A 21,132-nucleotide genomic window follows, 5' to 3' on the forward strand; every position below is an offset into this window, starting at 1 on the left:
GGGATACAGGGAAAGTCCCTGCCCTCATGGAACTTTGTTCTCAAGGGAAGAACTAACAATCAAAATAATAAATGAGGTAATTACAAACTAAGGTAATGAATGAGAAGAAAATTTAAAAAAAAAAGATGACATAGTGAAGTAATTTGGGGTTATTTCATCATAAAGAGTTCCCTTTTAAGAGAAAAAAAATCTTAGTTGAGACCTGAATAGAAGGAAATGGCCATGTGCAGATCTGAGGAAAGGATATTTCTGTAGAAGAAACATGATGAACAAAATCTCCAAAGGAAAATAGTGTAGCATGTTTGAGAAATAAGCAGCAGCTCGTGAACTTGCATGATTAAAGAGATAATGTTTTGATATAATGTTGAGAGACAAGCCAGAGATAAAGCAGATTATAAAAGGTCTTGAGAATCAGGTTAAGTTTTGACTTTATTCTAACAAAAATGAGAGGGCATTCAATTATTTTAAGTGGGGAGTTATAAGATCTTTTTTTTCTTTTTTATGTAAGACAAGTCTGTAAAGAATTTATTGGAGAAAGGTAAGACTAGAAGTAAGGAGGTTGACTGAGAATATCACTGCAGTCATACAAAAAAGAGATGGCTATTATTTCAACTGAAGTGATTAACAGTGGAGAAAAAAAAGACATCTAAGTTGGTCTTTTAAGTTAGAACTGAAAGGATCAGGCACTAAATACAAGGGTGAGAGTAAGAAAACAATCAATCATAGTTTCCCTGTTGTTTTCTTAGATCACCGGATGGATAATGGTTTCTTTACACAAGATGAGTAGGAACATATAACACTGAAATTCCACTTTTAGGTATATACCAAAGAGAATTGAAAGCATGCATACACCCCAAATCTTACACATAAATATTCATAAAAGTGCTATTCATAACAGCTGAAAATGTGCATATTAGAAAGTGATTGTGAATACTCAAAAGTCACAGGCTTAGAAATTACTTGAGAAGAAGTTTACAACTTAGGGTGATCCTTGATACAGAGTCAGCTTACAACAATTAAAAAACTAAAAATAAACAAAAACAATTACTCCCTCCTCCCCCTTCCAAAAAAAAAACAAACAAAAAGCTGGGAAGTGGGAGAATCTGATTTGCAGATTTACAACATTATAAGACTAAAATATCCACTTTTCAACAAACATCACAAGGCATAGTGAAAGAAGGAAACAGGAAAAGATGGCCCATTGAAATGGAAACAAAAAACATAACCAACAGAACCTTCCTGAATAATACCTTGTGGCAGATCTACCAGACAACAATTTTAAAATAATTTTCTTAAAGATGCTTAAGAAGTAATAGAGGATGTGGAGAATGTAAAGAAACCATATGAACAAATTGGAAATATGAGTAAAGAGATAGCCTAAATAGGAACTAAGAGAAATTCTGGAGCTGTAAACTACAATAACAGAAATATGAAATTCACTGGAGGGACTTAAAGGCATATTTGAGCAGACCGAAGGAAAAAAACAGTGAATGTAAAGATAAGACAATAGAATTTATGAATTCAGAGAAACAGAAATAAATAAAGTTTGAAGAAAAGTGACCAAAGCCTAAGGGACTTGTGGGATACCATCAAGTGGACCAACATACACACTGTGGAAGTCTCAGAAGAAGATGAAAAGGAAGGGGCACAGAGAATGCTTGAAGAAATAATGGCTTAAATTATCTTACATTCGACTGAGTAAAGTAAAAAATATGAACATCCAAGAAGCTGGCTTATTTCGCTCAAAATTAAGTTTCTATGATTTTTCTGCTGTTGTGTGAATTACAATAATTGTGATTACACAATTATATAGACATCTAATAAATATCTTTTACATAATATTATTTGCATAACATGCCATTTGCATAATATTCAATGTTCCCATTAAGACCCTAATGGATATTTTAAGGAACAGGCCATCATTAAACTTTTTTTCTGCTAGGTTTTCTCACAGTTGCTTCTCAAAAAAAAAAAAAAAATCTTGTTTTGGTCACAAAGTGGAAAGTACCTATAAATCTACTTAATATCCCTTTTGAAAAGATTAGGAGGGCATTGTGGTATTGGAGTTAAATGTCTCTAACTGACTACAGGTAACACATGTTTTCTTTTAGGCCTGAAATTAATGCTATGTTTATATAACTTCCTAAATGAAATACAATACTTTTGGGATAAAAATAAAAGTCATCTCTTGCTCTTAGAGAGGACAACAGAGTAAAAGAAATGTTCTGAGCTGATAAATAAAGGTAGGTAACTATGTGTGCTCTCTTGGAGTCAAAATTTTCTCTAAAGCTCAACACCATACTAAACACAATGCTAAAAACACAATTACTAAAATGCTAGTCAGCTCCTCCCGAACTCTGTACAAATTTTGCAGATGCAGCTTTGATTTGTTTTATTCCTCTTGAGAGAAGGTAGGTTTCACCAGAGTATTTTTGTAAATAGTAATTTTCCTTAGAAAATTAAATCTCAGATGTTTAAAGGTTAACAGGGTCTTTCTGTTATGGCCCTAAAGGATAAGCCAACCAAGGATTGACAACAAAGAATTTGAAAAAGAAGGCAACCATTCATTTGCCAATGAAAAGATCAGAAGGCTGAGAGGTGATTATAAAAGTCTTTATCCAGAAATAGATAACTCTGGACAAAAGTAGCAAATGAAGGGAGTGGATATATTAAAGATGGAGAATCTTGTTTCTACTGTCCTCTGAAGTTATGGTGGTAGCAAATTCAAATTTATATAGTAGCCAGGTAAATAGCCTAAATAAGTACAGTTGACAACTCATATGAAAGGGAGAGTATATGTCCCATCTCAAGGAGGTAATGACTCCTCATAGCCAGCCTGTTGTTACCAAAGTGAAATGTATGCCCAATGTTTACAGGTCTTCTACATTGTAATAAGAAGCAAAAATTAAGTGTATCATGTAATGATCTAACTTATAAATATTATCTCGCCTTTATAAATTATCTTGCCCAACAAAACAGATCCAGACTATATTCAACCTGTGGGCCACATTTAGCAAGCTGCCTAATAATTAATTAAATGTTGAAAACCAATGGTGCAGTAAGTCAAAACTCCTATCTTCTGATGATAGAAAATCTGGCTGGCTGGCGATTTCTTGCTGAGGACATAGGATCCAGCCCAAAGTTTCTGACCACCACACATGGAAGTGGAGGTCAAGATGCAGAAGAAGGAGACCATCTCTTATAGCCCCTCTGCTTCCAGGGAGTGGTAGTTGACTCCCCTGTGCTTAGAGATGAGAAAATGTAAATCAATATCTCACCTTTCCTTAATCCTCACCCACTTTAAAGCCTCAGTTGAAATCTAGAGTTCCAGCATCATCAAAATTATGATAGTGAGAGTAAACACAGGAAAGCTAGATTATCTTAGAGTCTCAAAGGAACATAAACAGCATGAGTCAGGAAGTCTAACCTGTTCTTTGCAATTCCCCCAGTACCTAGACAAGTTGGCATGTTGTAGGAGCTCCATAAATGGACCAGGAAGTATAACAGGAACTTCAGGAGTGCAGTCACACTTAGTAAAGTGTGACTTGATCAATATGCTCACATGATTAAATTTGTTTCAGCCAGATAACAGTGGGAACTGTTATGAAAAAGACTAAGAGATAAAATGCTACAGAGACTAAAACAAGGTAAGATCTGTAAGGAAATAACAAGGAACTAAAATAGAGCATTGTATTAGACTGTTTTTACACTGCTGATAAAGACACATCTGAGAATGAATGGGCAATTTACAAAGGTAAGAGGTTTATAGGACTTACTGTTCCACATGGCTGGGGAGGCATTACAATTATGGCAGAAGGTGAAAGGCACATCTCACATGGATGGCAGCAAGCAAAGAGCTTGTGCAGGGAAACTCCCATTTTTAAAACCATCAGATCTTGTGAGACTTATTCACTATCATGAGAACTGCACGGGAAAGACCCATCCCCATGATTCAATTACTTCTCACCGGGTCCCTCCCACAACATATGGGAATTCAAGAAGAGATTTGGGAGGGGACACAGCCAAATCATATCAAGCAGTGAAATTAATTTTCCACTACAACACCAGAGGAAAGAATCCTTTCAAACATGGGAGACACTTTTATGTGAAATCCAAAAAGTTGATCCCATAGAAACAGAGAGTTAAAAGGCAGTTGCCAGAGGCTGGAGGAAGGAGCAAGGTGGAGAAAGGGGTGATATTGATCAAAGGGTACAAATTTTTAATTAGAATAGAGGAATATGTTGTAGTGACTTATCACATTGTATGGGTGCCATAGTTAATAATAATGTATTGCATATATCAAAATTGCTTAAAAATAGATTTTTAACATTCTCATTACAAAAAAAATTATCAGTTAGTGGGGAGATGGATATGTTCATTAGCTTGACTGAATCTTTCAACAATGTCTACATAAATAAAAAAACATCATATTGTGCCTTATAAATATATACAATTACTATGTGTCAATTAAAAACAAATAAATACATAAATTTTACAAATGAAAAAATAAATGTGGCACATTTTTTTCTTTTTGCATTAGAAATATTAGGGCCAAGATTTCAAATTGCAAATGTCTTCAAAGCTCTTTGCTTTCTAATGGATTATATTTCTATTTATTTTCCCCATTAAAAGCCACAATTAAATGGCCTGGTAGTACTTCAAAACTTTGATTTTTAAGTGTCTTTAAGATTTCTTTAAATTTGACCAGTTTGTATGAAACCACAGCACATTTCAGCTGAATAATGACAGTGCAGAAAGGCACTTTGTTACAGATAAAAATCATTGACTTTCGGAGATGCCATCACTAGTCATTTAGACTAGAATATTTCAGTCTCAAAAGTAAAGATATTTTCTCCTTTATAGGCACATTGCATTTTATATGGTTGTTAAGATTTATAGATTCATTCTCTAGCTCCATAGGTGAAGTAATTTCAGACTCACATAACCAAAAGAGGTAGAATTTCATTGTATCGAATTCTCTTTTCTTCCCTTTCTACTCAATTAGTGAAAAATCTGTTTTTCAAATTGTAATGTCTCAGATACTGACAGTAAGGATTTCCATACTTTAAAAAGTATGCAGTATGCTCCATACCAGGGCTTTGGGCACCTTCACTGGATTCCTTCCTGTTTTGATTTTTAAACTCACTATTTTAGTTTGGATTCTGCTGAAATCAGAACTTAAGATGGAGGCTTGTGTGCAGTAATGCATTTGGTAGATGATTTTAGGAAGTAAAATTGAGGGGCTCGGGACATGAAACCAGAGAATAACGAAGTCAGTAGAAGAAATCTTATTATGGTTACTATTTGGGCATTGACTAAATAATTACATAATGACCTTTAGAAAGTTAATAACATATAATCAGGATTATCCATAAGTAAAGCTGGTGATTAGAATATTTATAAATTACCTTCCATCCCTAGTTGTTTGAAGGGTGTCTTAGGAGCACTGACTTCTTGTATTTTGAGCCTGAACGTGCCTGTATGCTAAGGTAGTTCACATCGTGTATGAAAAGGTCCTCAAAGGGAGCAAAGACTTGATATAAGGAACTGCCATGATGAGGCGAGCTGAGATCACTCAGTACAGCTCATTCCAAATGCAGTACTGCTCATTCCAAATGCAACTGAAATCAGAGGCTGACCAAGAAAGAGGATATAGCCTGGAGCACCAGAGTCATTTGCTATGTTTACTGCAGGAAGTATCAAGGCCTGCTTTCTAGAAATATACCTGTAGGTCTGCCTCCCTCCATGTACTCTCTGATCTTCCCCATTCAATTGACCCCAATCTTCCAAGAAGCCAGTTGTGTATATTTTGCTTGGAATGTGCTTTGTACACTCAATTCTTACCTCAATTTGCACCAATTTGTGTGTGTGTGTGTGTGTGTGTGTGCTGAGGAAGTTGGAGAATTAAAATGTTCGTGCTTTGGGACATAGGTATTAGGTGTGCTCTTCATAATAACTTTGCCAGAAAGCCCTGCACTTTGGGAATTATTGAGCTTTTGTGATTACATATGGCAATGTAATCTTGTATTTTGAGTTCTCACTTATGGTTAGAACTTCAGTTGGGTGCTCCGGGCTATATCTTCTTCCTTGTCCAGCGTCTGATATCAGTTGCATTTGAAATGAGCAGTTCTGAGTGGTCTCAACTCACCTCATAATGAAAGTTCCCTATGTAAAGTGCTCGCTGAGTCTTTGCTCCCTCTTGAGGGTCTTTTTCTATACATAGGAGCCATCCATGTATAGAAAGAAACTATGAACAACTGAAGAAGAAGAAACACTGAATAACTAGGAATAACAACCACATCAGAGCCTAACACATTAAATCATCCAATAACTATAATTTTTGGTACCACTGGTCTTTAATTAGGTCATTCTAATTAAAATGTTCTTACATAATTTGTTCTGTAATGTTAAAAGTGTATTTTAATGTTCTATCTATTATATATAATTTATCTGAGGCCAATTACTCTAAAATATGTGATGCCCTAGAAAACTAAATATAGGTGGATAATGACCTATAAATATATGACAATTGATGTGTTTTTAATAGACATTACTTAATCTCAAATCATTATTATCTTATTTTGTAGAGTATAAAAATTAACTGCTTCAAGATTATTTTATATTATATAAAGAATCACCAATGATAAAGTTACTTGTCTTAATTTGCTATTGGTTTCAATTTAGAAAGATTTATTATGAGTTAGTGAATAATATAAAAAGTCTAAATTTTGTGTTTTACTTCACCTCTAGATTTACTATAAAGAACAATTTTACTTTGTAATATTACATCAAATTATATCCTATCTGAATTTAAAATTAATGTTATATACTCACATATATTGTATTTTAATTTAGAATGAACCTGATTCACAGGGTTGTAAAAAATTCTCTAGATTGTTTGCCACAGTTTCAAAAAGTCAGCATTTTAAAAGTCAGAATTTTATTTCTTATTGGTTACTAATTTTTTTAATGTTTTTTATTGGCAGCATGAGACGAAAATTAAAAGAGAAAACACTTTATGAAAAACTATAATCACTAAGCAGTTACATGTGTTAACATTCAAAAAGTTTAAATTGTATACAATTAAAAAATTAACTTACTTGAAGTGAAATATGATTTTATTTTAAAAATTTTTGTGTGCCTTTAATGTCCTAGGCACTCTTGTGGGTGCTGCGATAAAATAATGAACAAAAGAGAGAAATTCCTGTCTTCAAGGAGATTTAATTCAAGTAGTAAGAGAGAAAATAAACAGTTAAGTGACAGACTTATTAGGAAGTGCTAATTGCTAGGAAGGGAATAAAAGGTAATTGAATAGAGTGACATAGAGTTATTTTTATATAATGTAGGTAGGCTTGTAAGAGAAACTTCTATACAAAGCCTGATAAAATAATACAGAAAAGCATGCTATCGGAGGGAAGTGATACACACCCAGATAGAATAGCAGAGGCCAACACTGTGGAATTGAGGGAGAAATTAGATTAGAGAGGTAGCTAGGAGCCATATTATACAGGATTTAGCAGACCAATGTAAGGAGTATGTGCTTTGTTCAAGTATTTTGGGAAGCTGTGGAAGATTTTGAACATGGGAGTGAAGTGATATGCTTTAATTTTAAAATGATCACTCTGGGTGCTAGATAGTGAATATATTTTAACATGAGAAGAGGGAAGATGGAGACAAATTAAGATGTCATATTTCAGGCAAGAGATGGTGGTGGCTTAGACTAGGATCATTGCAATATAGGTTGTGAAAGTGCTTGAATTAAAATGTATTTTGAAGATGCAGCCAATGGGATTTGCTGATGGACTGCATGGAGATGTGTGAGCAAAGAGTTAAGAATAACTCCACAATTTTGGCCTGAGAAACTGGGTAATAATGATGCCATCCACTGAGGTGGACAACACTAGGCAGAACACAGTTGGAATAAATCCTCAGTACTAATCATTCTAAGGTATTATATGGATACCTGCATGAACATGTTAGTAGTTATTTGGGTATATGAGTTGAGAGTTCAGGGGAGACACAAAGATTCATAGAACATATTTGGGAATTATTAGTATATTTATGGTATTTTTTAAATGGTTGAAATTCCTCAATCAGTGAACATATCTAAAAATAGAAATAATGATGATCTAAACAATTATGGGATCCACTAATAGTAAGAGAAAACGATGAAATTGATAATTGCGGAAACATGGAGTGCAAGTTTACAAGGTATTTTACATAAACAAAATAGGTAAAATGCTACTGATAATATGACCACAATGTGGAAAGAAAATTTGCCTTTGAATATGGCAATGGAGAATAATTAGTGACCTCCAACAAGAAGAATATCATTTTAATCTTGGGATTAAAGCATGATTGGAAGTGGGATTGAAAGAGAATAGGTAGTGAGGAAATGGATATTCAATAGACAGCAGGTTTCAAAATTCTTTTTTTTAAACAAATCGAGTAGTAGTTTAACACTTTTTACACATTGTAGAAAGATTCAAAAACAAAATGAGGAAAAGGTAAATATTTATTCATATGCTGATAGCAAGTGATATAGTATGGAGAGAATAATTTATACTGGAGAAAATAAATGCAGGATAAACTTTCCTTAACAATAAATGAGGCTGGGTGCAGTGGCTCACGCCTGTAATCCCAACACTTTGATAGGCCGAGGCGGGCAGATGACTTGAGGTCAGGAGTTCGAGAACAGCCTTGCCAACATGGTGAAACCCCATCTTTACTAAAAATACAAAAATTAGCTGGGTGTGGTGGCGAGCACCCGTAATCCCAGCTGCTTGGGAGGCTGAGGCAGGAGAATTGCTTGAGGTGGAGGTTGCAGTGAGCAGAGATTGCACCACTGCACTCCAGCCTAGGCGACAACAGCGAGACTCCATCAGAAAAAAGAAAATATGATAATAATAATGGGGAGAATCCATACAGCAGTAGGGCAGTAGGGTTGACAATAGACAGGAATGTGGAAAAACAGAAAATGTAGTCTATGAATGCAGATGCATATAGTTTGGTAGTTGTTAGTGCGAAGATAAAGAAGCTTTCTTCTGATGGCTTTTATTTTCTCAGGGATATAAGAAACAAAGACAATTGAAACTTCAATAGAGAAAGGATTGATAATGGTGTAAAAAGATAAAGCTAGAATAGTAGGCTAGGATACTCGGAAATTCAATTGATTCAGAAGAAGTAGGATTGTCAGGCAGCACCAAGGGCTTTCTTGAGATTTGTGGTCAAGAAATCAAGGTAAGAACATTCATTCTCATTCTCTCTCTCTCTGTCTCCCTCCCCTCGCTCATAATTTTTCTCTGTGTGTGTTTGCGTGTGTGTGTTTCTTTAAGCACATGCATTTTTTTTCTGACAAGTAAGAGTGATTTTAATAATGAGTCCTATAATGTAGGCTGGGAACATGGGAAATAAGGATTTTTTTTTTTTAACAAGAGTCAAAATTGGCAGCCTGAAAATAGCATTAATGAGCAATTCTTGGAAGACTTGTATTTTCCTACTCACCTCTTCAGCTAATGTCATGCCAGCCTCTTGGTCATTGCTCTATGCTTCTTTCCTGCTGCAACTTCTATCCTCCTGGTGTTTATTTTGCCCTGTGCTAGAAACTGCATTGGTATTTTACTCTCTAAAGTTCCATTAACACGCATCTTTGTTTGCATTATAGAATTTCACTAAGGGTTTGAAGAAATAATTTAGAGCACGGTAGAAAAAATAAGTTGAATTTTATGTGTTGCCCTTTTAGCAATTTGTTGGCTTTTTTGAACAGAACTATCTAACTGGCCCTTGGGTTCTGGCTCACCAAATCTTGTCAAATCTATTTTCTCACTGTGTATGTCCTCACCTCTATCTCCACCTATCATTTCCTATGAAGGGGAAAAGACCCACCAATAATGACATTTCAGCTTTCTAAAATACAATAGCTGGCTTTGATGCTCACTCACAAATAGTATCAAAATCACCAGTCAGGCATTCCCATTCATTCAGATTTTTCAGTTAGCATTTTGGTGGTTCTCTCTTCGACATTAACTGATATTCAAGGATTTTCTCATATTAAAGGGATATCTCTAAATAAATAGATACATAAACAAGAAAATAGCACATACACGCAGAAAAAAAGAAATTTTGAAACACTGAGGCAAGGCAGGAAAAAACATACAAAAAGCTTCATAAATATTATTTTAGAGAAAATATAAGATATTTTGTTTGTGAACATTGCAGAATGCACTAAAAATATTAGGTAAGATAGACAGTTTTGGGGAACTGAAATGAAAGCTAAATATTAACAATGTAATAGAGGCACTGGAAAAGAAGATGTAAGTAAATCTTTCCTCAAATGAGCAAAAAATAAAATTAGAGAGGAATATTGATATAGTTACAATATTATTAACAATGACTTCTGACTAATAACATTTTTGATATAACTATGTGGGGAGGAAAGAGTAAGAAAACATATTTGGTTAGGGGGATAGTGATAAGCTAAGTTTTAATTATCCATAGAAACAATTAGATATGTGAAACACAGAAGAGAAAAGTTCAAGAAATGGTAGTATAATTGTGCCATTTAGAAATATAGAGGTAAATATCAGAAGTATTAAGAGTGTTGAAAGAAGTTGCTTCTGGAAGCAGGTCTGCTGTGTTTTATATTATTCTCCCACCTCCTCACTCCTGCTTTATACAGGCAAATCATACCTTTTCCAGAGCTGTCGCTAATATAACACCTCTTTCTTCCTAGTGTCATTATAGAATTAATTACCTGATTCTGTAACTGTTAAGCATAGTCATTGCTAAACACAGGGCCCTCATTACACATAGGTGGAAAAAGCAAAGCATTTTGAGGAATCTGTGAATTTGTAAGTCCTTTAAAATCAGATTAGTCTTTGTACATTGTATATTTTTTTCCTAATACCTCAAGACTGCAAGACTGCTAACTATAGCTAAAATTCTGAGGTGCTTCCCCTATTTAATTTATGATATGATGGTGCTTTTTTATATAATTGTATATACATCCTATGAAGATTCTAATGTCCCATAGACATATCAAAGCTTCTTTTTTGCTTTACTCTCTTCTTCTAATTATTCAATTACATAAAAATATAAGTATCAGTTAGTAAGGAACTATTTCATCTTTATATGTAATTAAGTGTAATTTTGGTTCTTGATCTCTCTCTACCTCTCCCTCTCTATACACATTTGTACATCTGTGTTTGTACCAATATATTATAGGCATCTTGAACCCAAACCTAATCAACTTTTTCCGTAGCTTTCCCTTAATGTTCCATTTAAATTCACTTCCCCAACTCCTTACCTTCATCCTGGTCCCCATAATCATTTGTTTTTAATTTCTTTTTAGAATTTTTCCTGTGGAAAGTTAATACCATATAAGGCAATTAAGCTATTATATCTCATATATATCTATATATACATATTTATATATATTTATAAGTTTGTGTTTATATTTTACACACATACTTATGTATAAGAGATTTTATATATATATACACACACATATATTTGTATACACATGCTCTAGTATGTATATTATACTGGCCTTATTTTATTTATTATGTGTGTGTATAATATATAAAATAAATGTGAATAAATTATTTTTTTTGGTCATAGCTTTCTGTCTGAACTTTGAGAGTTAAATCCTCCAACCCTTCTAGGAAGTAGTATTGCCAGTCTCTGACACGCCTGGCCTGAATTGATGCCTGAATCAATTCAGAATTTACTACATCTATTGAGACACTTTGTCCATCCTGATTACTGCATAACAAGTTCACCTTACGTCTCATGCTAGTGCATTAATCCAGGTGCAAAAACTACCCCCTAACAATTGTATGTGAGCTGGGTTTTTGTACCCTTATCATCATTTTTTTGACATTAAAAAGAAAGCTCATTTCTTTCAATATGAGAAGCCTAAAATAGAGTTAACTGAAAGTCATACACATGAGGACAAGTTATTGATTGTAGTGGCAGGAGACTAAGTGCCGAATGATGTTGTATAACAGATTCACTGTGCCAAGTGTAAATGTCTGGAATATCACCTGTGGGAAAATTCAACTTCTTATTTTAGCCACTGTATTTTAATATTTTAGCATTTTTTTGTTAGCAAAGGTAATCTTATCTGGATGAATATATTCAGTTATACATTTTTTTCATATCTTTGGAAATATCTCCGATTACTTTACATATTTAGTTGGATTTTGTTCAATATCTCTTTACCGTAACATAAGCTCCTTTAGGGTAGGGAACCTTCTCTGTTATGTTCACCAGACTTTACTGAGAGTTTTCAACAAGGCTTGGGATGTAAGAGGCACATACACATTTGTGACATTAGCAAATAGAAAATGCAATTGCATTCTGCGTCCATTCATGGTTATAACTCAATAAAATAAGATATTGGCTATTAAAATTTGCATCTGGATAGTAAATCTAGAATATAAATCTTCAATGTAAACTCTGTAAGTTTTATTCCTTCTTTGCAATTGTTCCTCTTGCCATTTAAGCTGATTTAAGGGCTTACTTAAATAAACATTGCTTTAAGAAAAGCCAAGGACAGTCTATAAAATAAGTTAATTAAAAGTACTATTAATGTTTGTAATTCAATGATATAAACATCATTTTTCAAAGTGCAATTTCAATGTGTAAGATCCAGCTTTTGATAAAAGAGAAATGGATTTGCGAGTTCTAAGTGATAAAGGCAATTTTATAATGAGGTTTTGGATTTCAAATGAGGATGAGACAGCTTGGACATAGTAAGCAAAGCCCATGGAAGAGAACATGGACATCAAGAGTCTATACCAGTACACAGTACCCACATACCAGGGGCAATGTCTTTCTCCATTGCGTCCAGATTAAACAGAGCAAAAGAGTGACAGATCTCTGAATAAAAAAGATATTCAACTCTGAAACTGATATAACTGAATTTTGTCTTGAAAAAGTCACACATCGACTTGGCACATTGACATTTTCTTCTGTTAGATGACATTTTACCCATTCATTATATGGAATTCATTATGACACAAATAACATATATTTTTGCACATTTGAGTTGTGAAAGTGAATTTTAAATCTTGTCACATAAGGGAAAAGTGGTTGAGCACAATTCAGCTGCCTGTTTAATGTAGCTCCTGCCTACATTAACAGAAAAAGGAAATGGTAAATGCTATGTTAATAATGTTGCTGTCGTTGACAAAAAGAAATGATTACTATTAATCTAAAGCTAAATATAATCAAATACCAAATATTTTCCTGAATGTTTATATCTATAGACTTATAGTTATCAATCAAACAAAAAATAAACACTAAACCCTTTGTGTTTAAATTATTACAGATGCATAATATGTAATTAGAAATTTGAAGTTGCTTTTACATCTTTTATTTCCCATTCAATTAATTATCTTTATATTCTATTTTAATATATCTTGTTAAACTAGGAACTCAGCTGACATATTGTACCAGAGTAGACTAAACTTTGATGGAGAGAAGAGATAAAATGGTGAGCAAGCAGATTTGGGGAGTCTCCTCAGATGAACTGATAATTAAATCAGAATTTCACAAAACTATAAGTTCGGTGGATAAAATGGGTGATATAGAAGAAAATAACAGAAGCCAAGAGTCTAAGAAAATATTCCTATAGAAAGTTGCATCTGAGTTATGGTATGAGGATCAGTACTTGCAATAGGATAAATGGGATATTTTAGACAGCAGAAACAATATGATAATAATATCTTTACAATAACCAAAAATGTACAATTGATCAATTGTCCATATTTTCCCAAACTATGCTTCTTTATACATGTACTCAAGGCAGATTGTTTTACTTCTTATGTAGATTTGGCATTTGGCAAAAAATATATTCAGAAGACAGCTTAGTTATCTCAAGCAGAAAATATTATAACTGAATATAGTCATATGTTTGCATGTGTATATGAAACATATCCAAGAAAAAATGTGCATCGCTTTGAAGCAAACATAATTATATTTTATTATTCTGAATTATTGAATTGTATATGTTTTCTACATGGCATTATTATCAAAGTTATTATTTCTGAGATAGGACTTAGGCATTTTAAAAATATTTATACTTTTCTAGTAGATATATAAATATTAATATAGATATAAACACAAATGTAGACATGACTACATGTAATCATATTTAAAGTCCTTAAGCACAAGTTCATAAACTTTTATCTACAGATTAGTAATATATAATCGTGTCTAGTTAAGAGGAGACTTCTTGCTAAATGAGTGAATATTTTAGAAAGCAATATAAATTTATTTATATTCATCTTTCCTATATTTAAATCACTAATAATTAAAACTCAAATTCATAAGCCAATATTCTTTAGGAAAGACAAAGTTAGACAATACTGCAAATCTACTGATAAACTGATTTATATCTTTTGCAAGATAAAATGTAAGCCTTTGATCATATGCCATCATTTGTGTACTTCCTCTTCATTAAATTCAGTCAACTCACTACGTGTGTAAATTTGGACTCTATTTGTGATAGTGTTTAATTAAAAATACTCTAGATAAATTAATTATAGAATGGCTTTAAATAGTCAACTTTGTAAATGTTTATTATCTTCTTCCAATTCTAGATACCACAAGTCTTCATAAGAATAAGAACCATGTCAGCCTTGATCATCACAAAACCTCAACAGCTAATAGAATACAAAGCATAAAATGAAGAAGTATCGAGTTAATCACTGATAGCCTGTGTACATATTATTTAATGTGTTCTTCAAAGAATGCTCTGATTTAGATAATTAAGAATCATAAACTTTCCTGGTCAGAGTCTTGAAAAATTTATATCCTTAATAACTTGGTTAAATGTATTCATAGGTGTAGGCAAAGCTAAATTTTTCTGAATAATATATTTGGCTACCAAATTTTAACATATTTAATATTGTATTTAATGTTATTTTATCTTTCCTCTCTATCAATAATACCATTACATTCAAATTTTGTTTTTTTCTGATGGAGCAAAGCTAGAGTAGAAATAAAATTGGAATTAGAGAGGGATGTGTATTTTGGTTCCGGCTCTGTCACTACCAGATGTATGATCTTGAAAAATATACAAAAGTATAACATCCTTGTGTTTTAAAGTTTAAGATTCTTTAAGTAAAACCTTGCAGTGTCATGACTCTCTTGAAATGGAACAACCTAAAAATGAATAGATTTGAACATCTCACAAAACAGTAATGCTTTAGGAGCCTTGAAAAAAAAGATTTCCAGAGAAGGCTAAGAAAAATAAATGCTATTAAGTGTCTGAGAATAAGAAAAACTTTATCTGTCCATGTATGAAAGAGAAGGTCAATTTGAATGTCAAAAGAGCATGTACAGTAAAACAAATACATGTAACTTTCTTGAGGGGGAAAACTTCTTTTTGAATGTCCAGTCATGTATCTTTCTTGGTTTGAAACCAAACTGTAACACATATTTCATAATATTTTTTCTATATTCAACTGTAAATTCTGAAAGTGGTACACTTTTAATTTCTTATCTTCCAGTGAACCTGAAAATGGACATGTGAGCAGTTTTGCTCAGTGACATATTAGCAGGTTTTGATTGTTATTCTAAGAAGGTTCTCCTTACAGAAAGACTCAATACAGTTAGCACCACTCTTTGCCCTTGACTCAAGTGTAGAAATAATGACTTAAGTCATTGCAGCAGCAATTCTGAATGCATGAACCTATAATCATGAATTAAAAACTAAGAAAACCATTACCCCATCCTGGTACTGTCAAGTCACTGAACCAACAACCATTAGCTGTCTACCTACAGAATTCTTATTATATAAGAAAAAATGAACCCTATCTATTAAGGATAACAATTAATTGAGTTTTCTTTTACTTGTAGCTGTACCAATATGCAAACATATATTAAAACATCTTAAATCATGTGCCACTGGTAACATCTTAGATAATATCATTTTAAAACAATGCTAAATACCATATTTTGAAATGAAATTAGAGATGTTATCAAAAGAAAAATAAAGAATATGTTAATCTTTCAAATGTTGATACATTGAAAATATCAGAGCAAGGTGTTATAACAAATAATTTTACAAAATGTGTTTCTTAGTCATGTTGAGCTCAGTGTGTTGTTTCTTATTTTAATACTTCTAGCAGCAGTAACAACAACAAGGTGAATGGCATTGCTGAGTGGATATATATGGTTCTACATTGATAGCTCAATAATTTTGAAGATAATGGGCAATGTGAAACTTCGAAAGTAAACTGTTTTATATTTGAATTTAATGTTCCTTGTATATTATATGTAATGAACTTTGCAGAAAATGATACTTTTGGGGAAATATTAACTTAATCTGATAGTTTTTGTGTATATGAGATTTGTTACCAAGATTACCTCTGAAGCCATCAAGATTTCTCAGGAAAGACACCTTCATATTTCTTTTTAAGGTCACGTAACTTTCTCTCACCTTTTGATTACTTATTCTCTGGAAATACTTCTAGTTCCTTTCCATTTTTGCTTGCCAATATAATTTCCATGTGTCTAGTATTATTTTATCCCCGCTGGCAGAGAACCTAATATTAGATGTATTTAACTACTCATCCCTCAGGATAGAAATCCATATGATTTTAGTGCTGCACGAATCAGATGTTAATAAACTGAGATTTGAGATGTAAATACATTATTGTAATCTCTGTGGGAATTGTGTGAAAAAATAAATATGAAACAAAACAACACAAAAACTATATTATTGTTAGTCCCATATCATTAATACTAGTATGCCAAAACTAAAACAATATAGCTTTTTGTATTTTGTAAATGCAAGTTCTCACCAGAAATTTAGAGGGCTAATGCCTCTACCTTCTATAAGCTCCCTGATGACTTTTGCCTTTATGTTTGGATAAAATTTATGTTGTGAAATAATTGATACTGACAGCTAATGCCAATCTTCTTTTGCTTTATGTTTAAATTCACAATGGCTGTCTTTTTTATGTAAATATTTTTAATGCTAAGCATATTCTAGAAATGACAGTTTTGTAACAGATATAATAATGTTATTTCTGTTAGATTATCCATCCAGAAATACTTTTTCCTATATTATAGCCATGCAAACTTACTAAAGATAAATTTACTGTAAAAGACAAAAATGTAAGATAACTTAAAATCTAATCTTAGGATTTAATAAATTGAAGATAAAACACATAATTTTACTTCTTATTAATTTCTTTTATAAGAGACAAATTATCTCTTAACATTTTTGCCCTGTTTGCATCTGGCAGGTTATTTCAGGTTTTGGAGTATAAATATGAGGTTTCTATTTGCTTGCAGACAGAAATATGTTGCTGCACATGGGACAGGTATGGATTTACCTGTATAACCAGGGGCACAGAGGCAGTTGTATCCATCAGTCCTGTAGACACAATTTTCTTCATCTAGACAAGGTGAGATTTTACATTTATTTACATCAAGTTCACAGAAGGGCCCATGGTACTCAGGTTCACAATTACAAAAAAATCTGGAGAAAAGTAGAGAAATGAGAAATAGCCATGTAACAATGATAATAATTTATTATATATGATTCATATTTATATTTTAAATTCAAGACATTCAACTTAATTGAAATAAATAATATATGTATTTCATTTTTTTCTTTGAAAAAATATAGCAATTCCCCTTGCAAAATTTTGTTCTGCTCAAATGTTCTTTATGTGTGAAATTTTGAAAAACAATGTGTTGGGTAAATAATTACTGTAACCTGATAAATACTAGTATCAAAATATAGATGAGGTCACGTCCTTTGTAGGGACATGGATGAAGCTGGAAACCATCATTCTCAGCAAACTATCACAAGGACAAAAAACCAAACACCACATGTTCTCACTCATAGGTGGGAACTGAACAACGAGAACACATGGACACAGGAAGGGGAACATCACACACCGGGGACTGTTGTGGGGTAGGGGGAGGGGGGAGGGATAGCATTAGGAGATATACCTAATGTTAAATGACGAGTTGATGGGTGCAGCACACCAACATGGCACATGTATACATATGTAACAAATCTGCACGTTATGCACATGTACCCTAAAACTTAAAGTATAATAATAATAAAAAAACAAACCAAAAAAAAAAGAAATAATTTCCAAAGGAGATATTAAACTGATCGAAACTGTATACTTAGCAAAAATATCTCTTCATAGTTTTTCCTTTTAGAAGTCTAGATAAAGAAGCTTTAGCAACTTTCCATAAAATGTTTTTGAGCTAGATTTCTATTTAGATTTTTTAGGAAACTCTTCCTAATTAACTTCACTCATCATTTTATAACCACAGAAGTCTAACATTCCCCATGCTCCTCCTTTTACTTCTTCAACCTACATTAATTAATTGAGTGCCAGACATTAGTCATGTACCCATATTCAAGTGTAAATTAAACTAGAGCTTGCTTTTGAAAGTCTCAGGAACAGGACAGGAATACAGATATGTAAAAATTACAGTAAATACATGTCAATTGAGACACGTCCTGTTAAAGCATGGGTAACTGCTAGACAAGAGGTGACAGAAAAGGTCTTATTCAGTATTAATAAAGAAAGAGCAGGATCAGTGTTTTAAAATTCTGAATATGAATGAAAACATGCAGTATTTTTCTTTCTGTGCCTGGCATATTTCATTTACAATAATGTCCTCCAGGATCATGTATGTTGTTACAAATAACAGGACTTCATTCTTTTTCATGGCTGAAGAGTATTTCATTGTTTATGTATACTACATATTTTTTATTCATTCATCTCTTAAGTAAAGTAAGCCAGACAGTAGGGGAGAGGGGATAGGAAAGGTTGATTGATGGGTGCAAAATTACAATTAGAAAGGAAGAATAAATTTGGTGTTCTATTGCACAGTACGGTGACTGTAGTAAACAGTAAGGTATTGTATATTCAAAAGAGCTAGAGGAGAAAATTTTGAATGTTTGCACCACAAAGAAATGATGAATGTTTGAGGTGATCTCTATGCTAATTATCCTGATTTGTTCATTACAAACGAATCAACAAATGTGCTGTAATACAATATATTATGTAGTATAATGATACAATGTATTCATGTATCAAAACAACACAACAAAACAACACATAAATATATCAATTATGTGTAAATTAAAAATAAAATTAATAGAAAAAGAAAGAGTAAGGAATCTTTGTATCAGTTGGACAGAAGGCATTAAAATGTCATGTGCAATGGGATACTGGGTAAAAGAGTAGAGTATTTCCCAAGAGCTCTTCATGTGACTAGGGAATTGACTATAATCACCTTTTTGGAGTAACACTAATCCAAATACTAACTTCTTCAATTTTTGTTCAAATAGTCAAACTGTTTTTCTCCATCTTATTCATTTTGCGAATATCTCCCCATCTAGTGAGAAGTAATGTAATGAATCTGCTAAATGTCTTACTAAAATCAAGATATGTTTGTTAATAATACTGTCTTTGCTACTTTGTGTTCTCACTGAATTAATGATGATTCCAAGGAATCACAGAATAGAGAGAAATTGGACACAGAATTCTCAGAAATAGCAGTGAAAGGTATCTCAAGAAATGATTTGTTTCATATTGACAAATTTTAAAATGTTATATTACTATAAAACAATGACTTTCATTTCAATTTATGTATTTCTTTCATGTACTTCTGACAGTTCTATTATATTTTTAGAAGCTTCAAAATCTACTTTGTATTTTGAAATATTGAATACTAGAAAATTATTTGGGGATATCTTGCTTTTTCAGTGATTTATGATAATCACCACCAATTGTTTCAATTTTTTTAAAATAGTAGTTTACTATTTAATTTATAGAATTTTCTCTCTCTCTCATTTTGAAAATCAGAAAATCATAACATCCCTTGTCTTTTGCTCCCCAAATTTTGTTTTCTGTGATTTTAATTATCTTAAATATACTTACTTACTTGTTCCATAAGTTAATGGGAAATTTTTGTGAAATGTCTTTTTGTCATGATGAAGATGTGGGTTTTGCTGAGTATTAATTTTTTTTTGTCTATATAGTTGTCTTGAAGATACATGAAAAGATTCAGATTTTGACACCTACCCAGAATTCTTGTTTTTTCAATTATGATTTCTTTCTGAATTTTGCCTTTTGAAACCTTTGTTAGTTTTTACTAAATGTTATTGTTGCGGGAAGTCAGGGACCCCAAATGGAGGGACCGACTGAAGCCATGGCAGAAGAACGTGGATTGTGAAGATTTCATGGATGATTATTAGTTCCCCAAATTAATACTTTTATAATTTCTTATGCCTGTCTTTACTGCAGTCTCTAAACATAAATTGTGAAGATTTCATGGACACTTATCACTTCCCCAGTCAATACCCTTGTGATTTCCTATGCCAGTCTTTACTTTAATCTTTTAATCCTGTCAGCTGAGGAAGATGTATGTCGCCTCAGGACCTTGTGATAATTGCATTAACTGCACAAATTGTAGAGCATGTGTGTTTAAACAATATGAAATCTGGGCACCTTAAAAAAAGAACAGGATAACAGCAACTGTTCAGGGAATAAGAGAGATAACCTTAAACTCTGACCACTGGTGAGCTGGATGGAACAGAGCCATATTTCTCTTCTTTCAAAAGCAACTGGGAGAAATATCACTGAATTCTTTTTGTCAGCAAGGAACATCCCTGGGAAAGAGAATATGCGCCTGGAGGTATAGGCCTATAAATGCCCCCCCCCCCAAGGTGTGCCCATCTCTTATGGTTGAGACTGCAGGGATAAAATAGACCCCAGTCTCCCATAGCGCTCCCAGGCTTATTAGGAAGAGGAAATTCCTGCCTGATAAATTTTGGTCAGACCAGTTGCTCTCAAAACCCTGTCTCCTGATAAGATGTTATCAATGACAATGGTGCCCAAAACTTCATTAGCAATTTTAATTTCGCCCTGGTCCTGTGATCTCGCCCTGCCTCCATTTGCCTTGTGATATTCTATTACCTTGTAAAGTACTTGATGTCTGTAACCCACACCTATTCGCACACTCCCTCCCCTTTGAAAATCCCTAATAAAAACTTGCTGGTTTTTGCGGCTTGTGAGGCATCACGGAACCTACCGACATGTGATGTCTCCCCTGGATGCCCAGCTTTAAAATTTCCCTCTT

The 21,132-nt window shown here is 33.0% G+C and overlaps 1 protein-coding gene across 1 annotated transcript in view; it reads right to left on the reverse strand.

Moving 5' to 3' along the window:
• The window catches only part of LOC100974207 (eyes shut homolog), a 1,877,183-nt gene that overhangs the window by 1,059,783 nt on the left and 796,268 nt on the right, over positions 1-21,132 (reverse strand). Inside the window, exon 18 of the mRNA XM_063605324.1 lies at positions 17,352-17,497. Coding sequence (XP_063461394.1) covers positions 17,352-17,497 — 146 coding nt within the window. The remainder of the gene's footprint in view (positions 1-17,351; positions 17,498-21,132) is intronic.

This window comes from Pan paniscus, chromosome 5 (assembly GCF_029289425.2).
Source record: "Pan paniscus chromosome 5, NHGRI_mPanPan1-v2.0_pri, whole genome shotgun sequence".
NCBI lineage: Eukaryota > Metazoa > Chordata > Mammalia > Primates > Hominidae > Pan > Pan paniscus.